At 36.1% G+C, this 15814-nt stretch overlaps 1 protein-coding gene across 1 annotated transcript; it reads left to right on the top strand.

The window, feature by feature from the left end:
- The first annotated feature begins 3785 nt into the window (after positions 1-3785).
- On the top strand, positions 3786-4757 carry LOC146738974 (somatostatin receptor type 1-like). The gene has a single exon (XM_085503995.1). The coding sequence runs from the start codon at positions 3786-3788 to the stop codon at positions 4755-4757; it is 972 nt and encodes a 323-aa protein (XP_085360121.1).
- The last annotated feature ends 11057 nt before the right edge of the window (positions 4758-15814 follow it).

The following is a 15814-nucleotide window of genomic DNA, read 5'->3' as shown; positions in this document are numbered from 1 at the left end:
CCATTGACACTACCGATTCAAATACTCATTCTGTCTGTAAACGTCAGAGATGTATTGATTGGTCCAGAGTTAACAAATTTACCAATACAAGGATCTTGTATGCGTAATATTTGCATACCTGTGAATTGTGACAATGTGAACTGCCAAAATAGTGAGCATCACAGTCTGATTAATAGATATTTTCGACATGAAGAAATCATTGAGATCAAAGTCCGAACTTGTTTTACGTCAATGTAAAATCGGCAAATCTAGAATTATTGCAGACAAAAATGCTACAAATCTTTTGAACAAAGATGATCGCGCGTTTTAGTAAGTACGTTTATGTTCTTCCATCTACGGTTGGCAATACAACCTTTTGAAGCAAAAATAGCGGATATGTGAGCAATCCACTTTAAAGCCCTTTCTGACCCTGTTGATAACAACGAGTATAGACTACTGTGTGAAATCACATCTCAAAGATTAGTAATGAAACGTGTTACTAATATTGAAATTATTATCCATTATTGATCAATAATTACTTGGTACGTCACTTAGTTTTAATGGCGTTACTACTAAAAACCTTCAGCAATCTAGTTCCGGTATTTGTACACACTTGTACATGTGCATGTCGTCAATTCTAGTGCATGTTATAGTCTCACGTGGGACGGCGAAAGTTGTCATAGTCCCTATAGACAAGAATGAAGGAGGTGATATGACGAGCAGAAATAATCGCGATTACTTTTGTGTTGTCTAAACTGTTGGAGAATATTATGCTTAAATGGTGTAAAACTACAGACAATCAATTCGTATTTTTTTAAATGAACACTCTACCGACGTAGAGTAATGAATCTTAAGTAGATCACTCGTTATTAAAATTATGTTAACAAGTGGTTTAAGTAATTTATGGACCCTTTAAGGTAAGAGCGTATACCTCTGTATGGTAATATAACGTCTACAACAACCCAGACCAATGAGGTCAATGTAATGCTTTGTGGTTAATATGGTGGACAATCATTTTGGAATTATTGCAATTAAAACGTCTGTTGAGTCAACCTGACACGTCCACATTGTAAAACCTAGACAATCAAATACGACAAACGAATTCACCAGCTAATTTACCAAATTTACCAAAAACGAGAAGGTTACGATAAGGATGCAAAAATGATCAATCATCCAGATTCGCATCTGTATTTTGGCATACATTACAACATTGCTGATCGCTAGCTACGTCACTAATCATGTTGTATTATACATAATGTGAGATTTTGTAATCGCGCACATATAATGTGAATGGACAATATTTTGTTTTTAAACTTATTAACGTACATTTACCATCTTTATTGAATTATTCTAATAATATTATCACTGGATCAATATAAAATAACTCCGCAACCGATCAAAAAAGTCGCCTAGAAGAGACACCCTTCATTCCATATATTTGGGCAATGGACATTTATGTATTTTAGTTTCCGTGATAGTTCAGAAAAGCTGCTCGTTACTTTTGTAGCACGGTGTTGTCTAAATCAAAGTGTTATATTTTTTCATCAACGACTTGGTTGCAACAGGAAAACAAAACAAAAAACGCAACTCAAAAGTCAAAATAATGGGATTTTTATATGTAAAAAAACATATGAAGTTTAATAACATTATGAAAAGAAGATGCAATAAAATATAGGGTGGCCGTACTCAAAGTTAGGGTAGAAAATAAAATTGTCTCTGTTAGAACTGTTATTTATTATTTATGGCAAGCATATCACACTGTTTCAATACTATGCTTGGTAATACATTGGGATAAAATAATATATGTACTTGTTTATTTTTAGACGTATTAACCATTGAAATGATATTATTGATCACATATTGCTGAATAATAACTACTTGGGATGAGTGTTGACATTTCGCTGCTGAATATTTAACCGACCAATCGTGTGAATAAACATAAGCGGAAAAACGTTCTAGATATTCAATAATATATTGTTTAATTATACACATACAGTTAAACACATCAATATTCCTCATAGATCTATCATCTAATCAGATTCGCGCATTTCGCGGTCTATATACATTGGCATATTGACTTCCTAGCAGTCAAAGTTGTAATAATAACGACGACGAGGATAGGGCTTTACATATTTGTGAATTAAACACAAAAGTTGAAAAAATTATAATTGGAACATATTATTTGTTTAACTATAACAACATAACGATGTCCAAAGTGATCCTACACAAGGCTAGTATCACATGTAATGAGTTCAGTAGTCGCCATTCCTATGATAAAGTATTTATATATTTAACATAATTAAATATTGGTTACGATTATTGAAATTGAATAATAATAGAATAGAAACTCAATAGAGTACCTGATTGTTAGACAACGCATGTTAAATACTGAGCTATCGGCTTGGGCTTGGAGAGGTCTCTGTGAACAGCAGGGTGTGGGTGACGAAACATTTTTTCTGTCATTGAACATGCGTGAATATTGACACGTAAATATGGCATGACAATCTGAACAACGCTAGGATATTAGCATTATATGCAATTAAAAAAGAGCTTGTGAAAATAAAACATATTAATCGATAAACCAATATTCAGGTAAGATTCGTATGCACGCTTAAAATATAGAGGCCAGCAGATAGACACATATCCTTAGAATGAATAAAATATGTGAAATAAAGATGAAATATAATAACACAGAGAGCATCGTTTCTAAAAGTCTATGTGACGTTTTTGATTGACATGCTATTAAACCCGATCTTCACTTTCAATTTTCCTAATTATGTTTTGGTTAATAGCATGTCAATCAAACACAGCACACATTCAGAAAGCAATGCACATGAAATAAATTACTTTGTGTTATAATAATTGTGAATGTTACACCCGCGGGAATTATTGATATTCATGTTAATCAAACATTTATTATTAAGCAAACTCTTATTGATATATACATATATATTAAAATAAGGACATTATTGTCATTGTTGATGATGAAACTGGCGGTAGCAAGACAGCTCGGCGATAGAACAGATTTTGGCAGTACACAGCCAAGTATTATTAGTGAGTATAAATCGGTGAATGTATTATCATTCATCTGAGCCACGATATTATATCGTTTTTGTATAATGAAACACACATGTGAAAAGAGCTTCACAAATGTAGGCAAATTGACATTTTTTGATCACTTTTCATTTTTTCGATATTCAAATTAGCATCATTTTTATGGGATTATGAGTAAATTATGTCTTACATAGCTACTGTTGAGAAAATGGTTATATCCTTAAAAATATTTATGTGAATTAGTTCAAATTTGTGTTTGTATTACTCGCGTATATAAGTAGAATATTAAAAATTGCTATTTTGGTCGTTGGAAATAGAATGATACTTTTTTGTTCCATTTTTGCAGTCATCATATACTATAGATATTTTATTATTAACTGTATTTTTAAAGATAAATTGTGAAAAGAATGCTAGGAATTGAGCATTTGGTACAAAAATGCAAAACTGAATATATTTTCAGTTCTGTTGCAATGACGACAATTTATATGTATGATTGGCATCTGTACATATATGCTAACATGTTCTAACCTTATATATTGAACCGTGGCATAGAGTGATGTCAGCCTGTTGCGAACGATGGGGTGCTATTTTCCATTTAACATAGTGTAATTCAGAAAATATATACTTCTACTGGGTTTACAAGTAGTACCACTTACCACAGTCGCATGTGACAGTTCTTCAAAGATGTATATGTGTGTTGGATACACGGACGACTCACGATTGTTTTGTAAAATTGCAGGCAAGTGGCAAGTATGAATAACACAACATGGATATCACTGAAGCCACCAATCAACGACGAGTATTATGATATGTACTATTCACCAATATGGATGCGAACTTTATATGGAATCATTGGAATGATTGGCCTCTTTTGCAATCTTATTGTAATCATCGTATTTCTACGCACGTCCACGCTGAGGACAAACACTAACAGCTTGATTGTCAACCTGGCAGTGGCTGATGGCCTAGCTTCATTGTTTCTGATTTCTCAATATTTATCTTCAGAAATATCGCTTCCAGTTGGACTAGCAGGTGAATTCATTTGTCGTGTGTGGTTATCTGAGTACCCGATGTGGACTTGTCAATGTGCCTCCACACTATCTTTAGTTGCAATAACTTTAGAGAGATATTATGCTATTGTCCATCCTATGAGTTATGTTGCCAAATTCCGCACAAGGCATATTGTTATGATGATCACATTGGTCTGGGTTATTGCAGTTATCTATAACATTTACATGTTGTTTACATATCATTATCGTGACGGGATGTGCGCCTATACGTTGATAGGTGCTGTTCCAATTCAGATCTGGTTTTATACAGGCTTTTTAAATTACATCATTCCCCTTGGTACCATGTTGGTGTGTTATTATAAAGTCCAGCATTCATTGCGAGCTAGTAGCGCCATCACTGGTAATCTTCGAGGAGACGAGATTACGTTGAGTATGCTCCATGCGAGAAAACGCGTGATATCCATGTTAATGATAGTGTGCGGCGCTTACATAATTTGTTGGACACCGGCATTCGTCATCTTGACACTGTACACAATTGGAATTACAATTGATTTGTTTAGTTGGTATTACCATTGCTCAGTATCACTGTCTTTTTGTAACTGTTGCTGCAACCCATTTATATATGCCTTCAAATACAAACATTTTCGTAGAGGTGCCAAACGTTTATTGACATGTAAAACAAACACTGTCGGGAATTTCGATCCATCTCTGTAAGTATCTAGGTTTTTTGCTGAAGTGTGATTAGATGTTGTTATGTAAGAGCTGTGTCTTGCTGGATGACCGTAATGGACATTGGTTGCATGAGCAGTATGCCCCTAGAAATAGCTGCTAATTCAATATTCATTTCATTGATTTTAAATCATCTACCTGACAATTTTTGTGAAATACACTTTTTTAATAAGCTTTTGTAGCGTTGAACTCAACCGCTTTGGGCTTACGACAGTATTGCGAATGTTGTATGATACCATGTCAACACAAAAACAAAACTGTGTTCCTGTTTTCAACTACGTCATATCATCCTGTAGTTAGAGGCTAGAGGCTACAGTTTATTGAAACCTGGAAACTCCAAAGTAATGACATTACTTAAGCCATCAAGCCATCATTTTGACAGTACCCACCCCCACTATAGAGTCCAACGTTCTATACACTTGTTACGTTTCAGTGTTAGGTAATTCTGAAACAACAAAACAAGTAGATCTAAACGATGACATTTTTTTGTATTCGACTCTAGATCCTATATACTGAAATTGATCGTAATATTACTGTACATTTGACTGGATATGAATAACTAAATAATATAATATAGAATATCTAAAACGTGTTCGAGTAATTGCTGTTTCGACATGTGACATTTTCACTCTGTTTTGTTGTATGGTGACCCTTATATTTCGTTGCATCGTTTATTCATCATGTTATTAAACTTCATATGTAAATAAAAAACGAAAAAAATTATATTATTTTGATTTTTGAGTACCGTTTTAAAGTATGTTTAGCTTTTGCACCCAAGTCGTTGGTAAAAACAGAGGATAACATTAAGCGTAGGCCACAACGACACCGTGCTACAATTGTACTTCACATCGCGTCTAAGCGACTTCTGTGATCTATATTGATCAAGTGATTACACAATTTCACTGTAGATTTATATTTAAATTTACGTTAATACGTTTCATATAAATATTGTCCACTTCCACAAAATGCGTGCAATTTTATGCAAAATGCATCATAGGGTCATTTGTCACGTTTACACTCGAACGGCAATGACATTTGCTGTATTTGATCGGTGTACACCCGAGTACCGTAATATCCAACCTATTTGTAACACGTTTTGTGAAATATTCTCATCTTGTATTTCAGATTTATCGTTATTGTCTACTACTAAGAACAACCAGATTTGCTTATTTTACCATTTGTAATCAATGTCAATCAAAACGTGTTTAAAATGTAAATAAAACTTTTATTCACTGATGGCTTTGCATGTAGCTCTCCTTGGCAGAACATCAATTCGGTGAGTGTGATATCCTCCGTCTAAGCCATGGATGATACATTCATTTCTTCGTATAAAATTATTATGGTCGACCACTACCGTATATTTTTACCAGATGTTTATAAGTGCTGCTCACACATAACGCACATGTACGTGCAGCACATAGACAATTAGTACGTCTGATGTCAGGAAGTCGTGTGTGCATAAATGTTTCAACAATGGATCTCCTTTATGATTGATAAGATTGTTTTCAGCAGACTAATGAATGTACAGCTGACATATTCATACAATCATTTTTTCTACTTGATAAACAATTGTTTGCCGCGATTGTGTACAATTGGGCATTTTGCATTGATATGATTTAATCACGCACTGTAACTACGAACCCGACGATGTTGATGTGACTGCAATCGCTGTAATGTGTGATGAATTCATAACGCGTTTTGAGCAGATACAGTGTTCGCTATTGTTTTTATTTGAATTGGAATAGGTTAATAAAGTCACTGTAAGACAATATATGTCATAGGTTTTACGATTTTTCTTTCGCCTATACATGCGTATAGTTCGTAACTACCAATCAGGTAATATGTAATAAGGGGACTATGAAATACATTAGGACATATAACGTTTAATTATTTTTTTCTTGAGAATCCATGTCAATATAAATATGAATACTCATTTTATACTAAATCTGTCACCAAGATTAGTCAATTACCGCTTAGATTTTTGTGGACGCGAATTCTGTACTGGTTGTAAATTCTTCCTAATATTGATCGTCGGCCCTTGTACGTAAATTCGAAATATTTGATGTAAATCAATCTTCATTCTATTATCTAGTATTATTGAATTTGTACATGAATTGTGAAGTGAGGATAACTTTGTCAATATTGATCGTGAATCTACAGGTTGTACGGAGCGAGTGGAGGAGAGTGAATGTCTGAGCCATGTTGACATATATAACTTTATTTTTAATAAGAATGACGAGTGTGTTGAATTTAAACCTTGACTGAGTTGAGATTAAAACACGTGTTTCATTTCAACCCTCCTGAAAAAAAAACTACATAGTTTTAAATTAGTATTGACAGTTCTCGTGCGTTTTTGTTTCCACGAATTCACAAAAGTCGGAACGTTATACACAGGCTCATTTAGTTTACTAGAGACTTGATGAATGTAAGAACTCATATTCAATAGTATTTCTATGTTCACAATGTGCATGTAGTTTTTATAATACCCGAATTGATTACATAATCTGTAATATTGCTTTATTTGTGTATAATATGTTCATATATGACAAAGATTAACTAGCGTTAAATCACTTAAGCACATAATCCAACCACTGAGCCATTATCATAGGTCACAGATAACTGAAAATGTTCGTATATGGTAAGTTGTACAACATTTTTGAAATTTGTGCCGATACATGATTGTTTCCATAATTTACGCAGCCCATGAAAATGTTATTACTTTGTTAACATTTTTTGAGTCAGTCATTTGAATACATTAGGTATTCAATTTAAAGATAATTGACTCTCCAAAAGGGAAACGTAAAACGCCTGGCAGCAGTGAACTTAATCAAACCTATCGACACAGAGAAATATATTGATCCTGGGTAAAACTTTAATGTATATGCGCTCCTACTAGTGAAACCTACATGTCACAGCATGTCTCAATGTGATTAAGATATTGCAATATATATCATAGAAAAATGATGTTCATCATATTAGTTACCTCCAGTTTCTGTCAATCAAACATTTGCATTCCTTCAAATATGTTGAAATGCAATTAGTTCTGTTATGGGCCAGATATTGACAAAGTGAAACTCAAAACATTGTGTAAACCTTACTTTGCTAAAAATGTCGATATACTGTAATTAGTAATTATTCTTTATGTGTTAACCCGAATTCTCATAGACTCAGTCTATTATAATAGTTACGATAGAATGGAATATAGAACACATAAAATGCGAAACAAATACAGATTTTCCACATGAAACATAAAGCAATAAATGAGGGGTGTGGGTCAACTTTCACCGAGTAAGGAATCAGTCGCAAAGCTATCGCATAACAGTTTTCATTAGTGTAATCTATAATATAGCAAGCATGTATAATATAAGAAAGTCATCAACTCCAATGCGTCTAAGAGAGTCCCTATTGTGTATAAAAGCACACTGAACCTACAAATTTGAAAAAGACCACGTGTTTCACTTTTTCTATACTTTGTTATTGCGCATGCTTTCCTAAGTTATTTATTATTGCCTTTATTACTTTTTTCTATCCCTCGGTACCCTGACTTTTTATTGTCGATGTTGTATTTCTTTTCCTAACATTTACCATATTTCATAAAGTTCTACATTTCTTTTCAAACTTCTCAGTTGTGTATTGCCTATTGGTTGAATTGTTCTTTTTGACGTATCAAAAGGTTAATTCACAGGCTATTCTGTATAACTATCCTGTCCGTGTTTATTTGTTTAATCTTATTTCCTATTTTATATATGAACATTATGTTTAATATTATTTTGATTTTCATAAGTGCGCGTTGAGCAATGACTTGCAATACACACTGTATTTACACATTATCAATATAAACACACGACGCACGTGGTTATAATATAATGATCTGCTGTTAGAACAGCATATGTGCTTATATATACAAAGTTGTCAATTCAGGAATCCTGGAGAGTTTCAATACTCACTGAATCAGTATTTTGAAATGACCAAACAAGAGATAATCCGTAACCGAGATAAATATAGGAACAGTAGCTTAGAGCGACTGCCTATTTTCCACCGGTATAAACGAAACCAGATTTTCAATTAAATGTTGTTGTTTTTTCTAATTTTCTGAAATCTATATAATTGTAATGCATGTGAGATATCATGTTCCCTATATCATCCAATAATTTACATACGTTTATACAAGGTTAATATTTTTTAACATTCCTCCAACTTCTATATATATTATATATAGCATTTGTAAATATTGTGTAATTTCAGTTTGTGAGATTAGTCTCACCATCCCAGTCCCAAGTGTCTTCAATAACAAATAGTTATAATTGTCGAATGAGGTAAATGTGACAACCCCAAAAGATTTACGACAAAAGGAATAGTTTACAACAATTTGTAAGCAGTTTTAACTTATATACCTGGACTGCATTTTATTGTTATTCGTCTTTTAGCCTTAGTACTTCAGGAATAGATAGCTGTGCTGTTTATATTAATAGCATGCCAATCCATCGTATTGACGTTCAGAAAACCGCATTCATCACATAAATTGATGTGCGTTGCACATGGGAATTATTGACATTCCCGTCAATATAACCACATATTCATTAAAAATGCAAACTACATTGTGTATCAATAATTGTAACGGAACTGGGCATTTGCACAATTTTAAAATACGAGTAACCTTGACAAGTGAATTTTCGCAGTAGCAGGCGGCTTCACGATAGACTAGTTCGTATATCCCAAATATCTAAAACAAGAGAGTGCAATTCAGTGACTACAAGATCTTTAGTGCAAGCAATGATGACATGTCGCTTTTTATGTACAATAAAACATTTTATGTGGAAACAATATGATACACATGTAATACGCGATTAGACACACCAATGTCTATGACTATTCAATCATCGAGCATGTTTTTTGTACAAACATCACCCTAAAACAATAAGCGGTAGCAAATGGTTCAAGGCAGTTCTCTTGAAATTAAGAAGTCAATTGCAATTAATGTTGCATAAGACACTAAGAGCACAAACTTGATAAAAAGGTTTCACCAATATCATATTCCATTAAGTTAGTCATGTGTTACAAAACACTAAATAAAAATGACATATATCTTACTATCTAATATAACTGTCGCATACGACTTGTTTACCACTTCCGTGTGACTGAGAATGTTCTAGATTTTGTTTAGAAACTGGTTGAATAGGTGATAGAACACTGTAGGAGGCAATAGAAGGTAATGGAACATTCTAGAAATTGGCAGTAAGTTCCAGACTCATTATGTATGCTGATGTAATGGTCTATTTATAAACAGTGTGGGTATATATAGGGGAGTTGTTCAGCACCGAGTTCAGATCGGAGATCTCGTTGAATTGTATTGGAGTTTAAGTATCTAGTTGTTGGAGTAGTGGAGTTTTACCGCGTTATTGTACTTGATGTTTGCAGAGTATAATTACCAGTACCAGTTGAAACCTCATCTGTTGGCTCTGTGTTCGTATTTTATCATCGCCGCCAGGGAAGTCTTTCTGTTACTGTTGCCATTTTGGTATTTGAACCATCACACTTGTACTATACCAATTACGGTAATATTACGTTGCGTGTGACAATAACCTTGTAAGAATGCGTTTCAAATACATTTGAAGCTAAATATGACATTTTGACATATTCACGAATACATGAACTTCTAATTTACAATGATATTGCAAAATAAGTTGTTATTATTAATTGAAATGTCGCTACGCTACCATACACTTAAACGGTCTACTGTCGAAATCTATACCTTTGATCCATAAATATGACTAATGTCGTAATCAACATTGTATCAAATAAGATAAATGCGTGTTAGAAACATTGCTGCAGGAAGTTATTTAAATTGATTTCAGATTATTTTTTGTAGTGAAATGTACGTTTCTCTACAACAATAATGTTTACAAATATCAAATGTATTCCGCGCAAATTTAGTTTTATAAATGAAGAACACGAGCACACATCTGCTAAAGAACAAACCTTTTTATTGGCCGTTGGGCACAATACACATGGATGATAAAAATCGACGTTACTGAATTATATAACATGAAAGAGATTGATTTAGATAAAATGGGCGTTACACAAAATAATGTACATTTCAGCATTATTGCTTTCAAGATCATCGATTATGATTATTTTTGAACGAAAGAACGTGCACGCACGCACACACATGCGCTGGTGCGCGCACACACACAAAACGAACCATCTAGTTTGAAATTGACTTATATAACCCAATCGGTTTACAAGACCTTGCTACATTTAGAGATTAAAATATTGGTTCATGAGTATTATGTAATTACAGAGATGAAATGACTGGAGTTTTCAAACTTGGCACACGCATGACTCGCAAAACCTAGATACATACGGGTCAAAGGTAAAACTCACTGTGTATTTTCATTAGAGGAAGTCACAGGAACGACATGGCAAACAGATGAACGACATGGCAAACGGATGAACGACATGGCAAACGGATGAACGACATGGCAAACGGATGAACGACATGGCAAACGGATGAACGACATGGCAAACGGATGAACGACATGGCAAACGGATGAACGACATGGCAAACGGATGAACGACATGGCAAACGGATGAACGACATGGCAAACGGATGAACGACATGGCAAACGGATGAACGACATGGCAAACGGATGAACGACATGGCAAACGGATGAACGACATGGCAAACGGATGAACGACATGGCAAACGGATGAACGACATGGCAAACGGATGAACGACATGGCAAACGGATGAACGACATGGCAAACGGATGAACGACATGGCAAACGGATGAACGACATGGCAAACGGATGAACGACATGGCAAACGGATGAACGACATGGCAAACGGATGAACGACATGGCAAACGGATGAACGACATGGCAAACGGATGAACGACATGGCAAACGGATGAACGACATGGCAAACGGATGAACGACATGGCAAACGGATGAACGACATGGCAAACAGATGAACGACATGGCAAACAGATGAACGACATGGCAAACAGATGAACGACATGGCAAACAGATGAACGACAGGGCAAACAGATGAACGACAGGGCAAACAGATGAACGACAGGGCAAACAGATGAACGACAGGGCAAACAGATGAGCGACAGGGCAAACAGATGAGCGACAGGGCAAACAGATGAACGACATGGCAAACAGATGAACGACATGGCAAACATATGAATGACATGGCAAACAGATGAATGACAGATTGAATAAAGGAATGACATGGCGAATTGAGGAATGACATGGCGAATTGAGGAATGACATGGCGAATTGAGGAATGACATGGCGAATTGAGGAATGACAGGGCAAATATAGGAATGACATAACGAATAGTGGAATAACAGAGTGAGTGAATAAAGGAATGACATGTAAAATAGAGGAATAACGTAACGAATAGAGGAATGACATAGCAAGTAGAGGAATGACAGAAGGAATAAATGAACGACAGGGCAAACAGATGAACGACAGGGCAAACAGATGAACGACAGGGCAAACAGATGAACGACAGGGCAAACAGATGAACGACAGGGCAAACAGATGAACGACAGGGCAAACAGATGAACGACAGGGCAAACAGATGAACGACAGGGCAAACAGATGAACGACAGGGCAAACAGATGAACGACAGGGCAAACAGATGAACGACATGGCAAACAGATGAACGACATGGCAAACAGATGAACGACATGGCAAACAGATGAACGACATGGCAAACAGATGAACGACATGGCAAACAGATGAACGACATGGCAAACAGATGAACGACATGGCAAACAGAAGAACGACATGGCAAACAGAAGAACGACATGGCAAACAGAAGAACGACATGGCAAGCAGAAGAACGACATGGCAAATAGAAGAATGACATGGCAAATAGAAGAATGACATGGCAAATAGAAGAATGACATAGTGAATAAAGAAATGACAAGGGAAATAGAGGAATGACATGGCAAATAAAGGAATGACAGATTGAATAAAGGGATGACATGGCAAATAAAGGAATGACAGATTGAATAAAGGGATGACATGGCGAATTGAGGAATGACAGGGCAAATATAGGAATGACATAACGAATAGTGGAATGACAGAGTGAGTGAATAAAGGAATGACATGTCAAATAGAGGAATAACGTAACGAATAGAGGAATGACATAGCAAGTAGAGGAATGACAGAGCGAATAGAGGAATGACAGAAGGAATGAATGAATGACATGGCAAATAGAGGAATAGCATGGCAAATAGAGGGATGACATGACAAATAAAGGAATAACATGGCGATGGAAGAATGACATCGCGAATTTAGGGAATGACATGACCATGATGTGTACACTTCTGCTCGCGATGTTTGTGTGAGTGTTGGTCTATCAAATCACCGACTGTCTGGAGTTAATTTCCTGACTTGAATGCGTCCTCTGGTAAGCTTTGAACTGTCTTCTGTACGATTATACGATTTTTGTATTTTAGACTCTCACATAATGCAAATGCATCCCCGAGTACGATCCCAGTGATACGTCAGATTGTTTTATGTCTGCGTTCTAACCATTACTTACTCGCTATTCACGGCAATCTTGAAAGAATTGTATGTATACATGCTCTGCCCGTAAAATCCTGTGAAGTCATTGAAATTCTCATTAATATTATTAGCAAGGGAACCCTTGCAAGAATCACAAGTCTCTTTATTTCGTAGTAACCCGGTTTTCGCCATTTATACACTCCCAAAATTTATTTTATTTAAAAAAACAAGAGACAGTATGCATGTCTAATCCTTACTCAATTGTAGAATACATACCTGCACGTAAAAGACACGGCCGCGCGCTTTTTGAGAACGTTCTAATGTGGTAGCTTTCAACCCGATCTTCACAATAAATTCTCGGGCGGACATCAGTGAATTTTCACCACCTGGCAACCGTCACGGTGAAAACAAAAGCCGAAAACCCTGAACAGTGTAACAAGATTACCCATACATGTACAACACATAAATTTGGTTGCTAAGGATTACTAAGTTGAGTTTGTGCTGGTTTTGTTTTTACAACAGAGGTTAACAAAAAAAGTAGGCACAGCCGAATATTCAGAGTGTTGTCACGCTGCCACGAGCTAATCGCCATTTATTAATGATCATTATTTACAATACAATAATACAATGTATAAATAACTACACCAAGTGCCCTGTAAGCGGCGCATAAAGCTGTGTAGAAAAAAACAAGGCTAAAAAACCCACGTAATGAAGGGGAAAAATAAGCTTGGAAATCTACCCCCGCCACATGCTGAATGCGCCTGAGGGAGGGTGGCGGGTTTCACCCTTATATATTCTAAGCGGAACAAAAGAAAAAATAATGCATGCTACCCAAGAGCTCTTGAAATGCTAGAAAATAATTAAAAAATAAATACACTTGACGAGCTGCTGGTTGTGACGTGGCAACGCCTAGCCTGACCAACTCACACAATGCACTCCCACAAGCCAATGCGGTATGCCAAATGCGTCCTCTAACGGATGCCACCAAAACATTTATTTCTGGCTTTACTTCGTACCGCAAGAAATAACATGTTTTGTTTTTACAACAGAGGTTAACAAAAAAAAGTAGGCACAGCCGAATATTCAGAGTGTTGTCACGCTGCCACGAGCTAATAGACAAAAAACAGAAGGGGAAATGCAAGGAAAACGTGAATTATGTAAAACAACAAAAACAAAATTCAGTACAATATGATACATGGTAATCGAGCACGTCAGCTTGAAAACATAAATATTTTAAATTCCTAAGGACTTAGTAACGCCAAGCATGGCTTCAAAATCGTCTCTCACATAGCCCTCTTTGGCCTTATCAGATCTCCAACGGCCATGCCTTATCAGATATCGATCGGATATACCCGCATGTGCGGCTGCTGTAGTGCCTCCTATTCTGAAGGAGTGGGTACTAAACCCGGATACGTCCCCCACTACCATGGACAATTTTGCTTTGATAATTTCACGAACCCGAGAATAACTTAACTTCCTATTTGCCCGGATCAATGAGCACCCCCTTTTCTATAGTATAGAGGCCTGAAAATAAAAACATCAGAACCCACTTGGATCTCTGCTGCCTGTAAATACTGATCATTTTTACTGCTTCGGATAGTGATGCAAACGTGCGTGTCATTAAAGACAATATCTGAACCCCTAATACCTACAAGATCACTATATCTAAAAAAAAACAGCAAAAGCAAGTAAACATAAACACAGATCTCTGATATCTTTTAAATAAGCTGAATGCTTTAAGAGTTCAACCAGACTGCACAAAATACTTGCTGTCACGGGCTCTTTCTTGATTGGTGGTTTGCCAAGTAACCGTCTGGAGGATTCCACAATGTTCTTGATAAAAGGGTGTTGAGTAGGTGACGGCAAACCGGCCAAAGTGTGCATCCACTGAATGCTATAGCATGCCAATTCCACGCACTGTTTCGTCTTCTGGCTATGAATTGCGCCCTCAATCAGACTAGTTAGATATGACACGTGGGAAAGATTGGCAGGAAATACCTGGAAACCGCATCCTTTGGCGAATTCTGTCCATCTATTAAATGCGTTAAGATAACTCTTGGCTGTGGAGTCCGCTCTTGATGCTAGTGATATGCTTTCCAATGTTGACACCAGATGAGCATGTTCCTTGTTCGTTCTTAGATCTGTCCAGACTCCCAATTTAAACACCTCCGTATCTGGTGGAGTAGTGAAAAACATGAAGAGTTGTGTATATTCAATTAAACTGAAAAAGCAAAAAATCTGCTATTTTGGAAACTCAGTCGATCAATCGAGCCAAGCACTATTGGCTAAGCCATTGTCATGGCAAAAATTTCAAATTGCAGAAAAACAGGCTGCTATGGATCCATCGATCACTCGCGCCAGGTACATTATCTGACGCCATCACAGCAAAAAACGAAAACTTGGACTATTTCAGTCATTTGAGCTCAGCACAGTTATCTGTGCTCGGCAAAAAATTTAAATACGTATTTTATAGCTTGCACAGAATACAGCACCCTCTATCACTAGAACAAAAG

Source organism: Saccoglossus kowalevskii, chromosome 9, assembly GCF_978046115.1.
Source record: "Saccoglossus kowalevskii chromosome 9, keSacKowa6.1, whole genome shotgun sequence".
In the NCBI taxonomy this organism is placed as follows: Eukaryota; Metazoa; Hemichordata; class Enteropneusta; family Harrimaniidae; genus Saccoglossus; species Saccoglossus kowalevskii.
The sequence above is the reverse complement of the archived record's forward strand: the minus strand, read 5'-3'. Positions and strand labels throughout refer to the sequence as shown.